General features: G+C 34.9%; 1 protein-coding gene across 1 annotated transcript in view; it reads left to right on the top strand.

The window, feature by feature from the left end:
- Positions 1-1,766: 1,766 nt before the first annotated feature.
- The window catches only part of LOTGIDRAFT_121263 (hypothetical protein), a gene marked incomplete at both ends in the record, with an annotated part of 3,564 nt that continues 2,137 nt past the window's right edge, over positions 1,767-3,193 (top strand). Inside the window, one exon of the mRNA XM_009058901.1 lies at positions 1,767-2,679. Coding sequence (XP_009057149.1) covers positions 1,767-2,679 — 913 coding nt within the window. The remainder of the gene's footprint in view (positions 2,680-3,193) is intronic.

Here is a 3,193-nt window from a genome sequence, read left to right as displayed (position 1 = left end):
TGTGCAATTTACCGTGAACGCACAACAAATTATTTTTTTTAAATTTTCATTTCACGTCATTTTGACGTCATTCGCTTGTAAACTTGAAATTGGCAATATGTTAGAATTGTTCAATTAAAAGATTTGAAATAATATATTTGGTCCTGGAAGTATCGGATCAGCCGCCATCTTGAAATGACCAACTTTTCTTTAAACCATTTTTAGGATCAGGAGATAATTCGATTCTCGTGATTTTTTATCTGTGCCATCAGTAATCGATTGCTTACAACATCTGAGAGAAGATTGTTTGAATTTAGATTATGCTTTTTAATTATTTCCGGTTGATTTTGTCCAATATTGGTCTTGACCTTTAGTGACCTTTGACATGCATAAAAGTTGTTGCCCTTGACGAGATCTATCCAAATATGTCTCCATTTTTATTGTGTTATGTTAACTCCTGGTTCTGCAGCCAACTGAACATCTGAGCTCTGTCACGTGGCCTAATACAAAATGTCAAAATTTCTCTTTTGTCCTTATTACACGTAATCTATTCCTTCAAAGTTTATAAAACACTTTATATTTTGATCAAAATTGCGGTTTTTATAAATTGAAAATATTGAAACGACTTCTATAGTAACTGCGTATTTGGTTTTTGTCGTTTAAACTCAAGCCTGTAATTTAAAACAAAGAATATGTCATGATCTAACAATTGTAGACGCTTGAAATTTTGAACATAATTGTACACATGGACATAATTAATTTTTTTATGTGGGCCACACATCCGGGTTAGATTCACATTTCCTATACCGAACTTATTTACAACCGTAATAATTAGCGTTTCGCTAGTGGATGAATTTTAAGTTATTGTAATTGACGAGATATATTCAATTTCATTACCGAACATTTAATGGTTCATAGACTTTTTATTACCAAATGTTCACATGCTTTTCTTTTCGGTAAGAAATCCCACTATGACTTTAAAATGCAACGAATCAGGTCGAGTAACCAGGACGAACTGTTGGCACTGCGCAAGACATTTCAACCCGCCGAATTGCATTTTAAATATATTTCCAGAAACCAGATAACAACCGGAAGAGGTTTAGCGGAAAACTCTTAAAATTCGAATATCAGCCAAACAAACGCAAAATTTTTGTTTGATATTTTTTGTGTGTACCTTTTCAGGTCCAAATATTGGTCTTACTGGTCCAAAAGGTTATAGAGGAGAAGTTGATGCAAAAGGTGATATAGGAGAAGTTGATGAAAAAGGTGATAAAGGAGAGGTTGATGCAAAAGGAGAATTTGCAAAAGATATAGAAGAAGTTGCTGCAAAAGGTTATAGAGGAGAAGTTGCTGCAAAGGGTTATAAAGGAGAGGTTTCAAAAGGTTATAGAGGAGAAGTTGCTGCAAAAGGTTATAAAGGAGAAGTTTCTGCAAAAGGATATAAAGGCGAAGTTGCAGCGAAAGGTTATTAAGGCGAAGTTGCTGCAAAAGGTTATTAAGGCGAAGTTGCTGCAAAAGGTTATAAAGGCGAAGTTGCTGCAAAAGGTTATAAAGGCGAAGTTGCTGCAAAAGGTTATATAGGAGAAGTTGCTGCAAAAGGTTATTAAGGCGAAGTTGCTGCAAAAGGTTATAAAGGCGGAGTTGCAGCAAAAGGTTATATAGGAGAAGTTGCTGCAAAAGGTTATAAAGGCGAAGTTGCAGCAAAAGGTTATTAAGGCGAAGTTGCTGCAAAAGGTTATTAAGGCGAAGTTGCTGCAAAAGGTTATAAAGGCGAACTTGCTGCAAAAGGTTGTAAAGGAGAAGCTGCTGCAAAAGGTTATAAAGGCGAAGTTGCTGCAAAAAGTTATAAAGGCGAAGTTGCTGCAAAAGGTTATAAAGGAGAAGTTGCTGCAAAAGGTTATAAAGGAGAAGTTGCTGCAAAAGGTTATATAGGAGAAGTTGCTGCAAAAGGTTATAAAGGAGAAGTTGCTGCAAAAGGTTATAAAGGAGAAGTTGCTGCAAAAGGTTATAAAGGAGAAGTTGCTGCAAAAGGTTATAAAGGAGAAGTTGTTGCAAAAGGTTATAAAGGAGAAGTTGCTGCAAAAGGTGATATAGGAGAAGTTGATGCAAAAGGTTATAAAGGAGAAGTTGCTGCAAAAGGTGACATAGGAGAAGTTGATGCAAAAGGTTATAAAGGAGAAGTTAATGCAAAAGGTTATAAAGGAGAAGTTGCTGTAAAAGGCTATAAAGGAGAAGTTGCTGCAAAAGGTTATATAGGAGAGGTTTCAAAAGGTTATAAAGGAGAAGGTTCGAAAGGTTATAAAGACGAAGTTGCTGCAAAAGGTTATAGAGGAGAAGTTGCTGCAAAAGGTGATATAGGAGAAGTTGATGCAAAAGGTTATAAAGGAGAAGTTGATGCAAAAGGTTATAAAGGAGAAGTTGCTGCAAAAGGTTATAAAGGAGAAGTTGCTGCAAAAGGTTATAAAGGAGAAGTAGCTGCAAAAGATTATAAAGGAGAAGTTGCTGCAAAAGGTGATATAGGAGAAGTTGATGCAAAAGGTTATAAAGGAGAAGTTGCAGCAAAAGGTTATAGAGGAGAAGTTGCTGCAAAAGGTGATATAGGAGAAGTTGATGCAAAAGGTTATAAAGGAGAAGTTGATGCAAAAGGTTATAAAGGAGAAGTTGCAGCAAAAGGTTATAAAGGAGAAGTTGCAGCAAAAGGTTATATAGGAGGAGTTTCAAAAGGTTATAAAGGAGAAGTTTCAAAAAGGTTATAAAGGAGAAGTTGCTGCAAAAGGTTATATAGGAGAAGTTTCAAAAGGTTATATAGGAGAAGTTTCAAAAGGTTATAAAGGAGAAGTTTCAAAAGGATATAAAGGAGAAGTTGCTGTGAAATTATAATAATAATAATTTATTCGTTCACAAAATATGGTACAATTAGAAAGAAAAAATACATGTTCAATACAATTTATATACAATTTTAAGATGTGCATGAATATTCTATTATTTGATTTAATTGGTTCTAGTCCTGATAGTTATTATGAAATCAAATCTCGGATATAAGTACCTCATCTGTATCACAAACCATTTTATAGCCCGGGTTACTCTTCTGATACATGCCANATATCCTGATTTAGGACAGTTGTTGTCTTTCCATATCTTATGCCAGAATATGGCTGTGTTTTTAGCCAATTCCACCAAGGAATTGCTGGATTTTTAAACTGATCAGCGTCCA

This window comes from Lottia gigantea, assembly GCF_000327385.1.
Source record: "Lottia gigantea unplaced genomic scaffold LOTGIsca_36, whole genome shotgun sequence".
In the NCBI taxonomy this organism is placed as follows: domain Eukaryota; kingdom Metazoa; phylum Mollusca; class Gastropoda; family Lottiidae; genus Lottia; species Lottia gigantea.
This window is presented reverse-complemented; position numbering and strand designations above follow the sequence as displayed.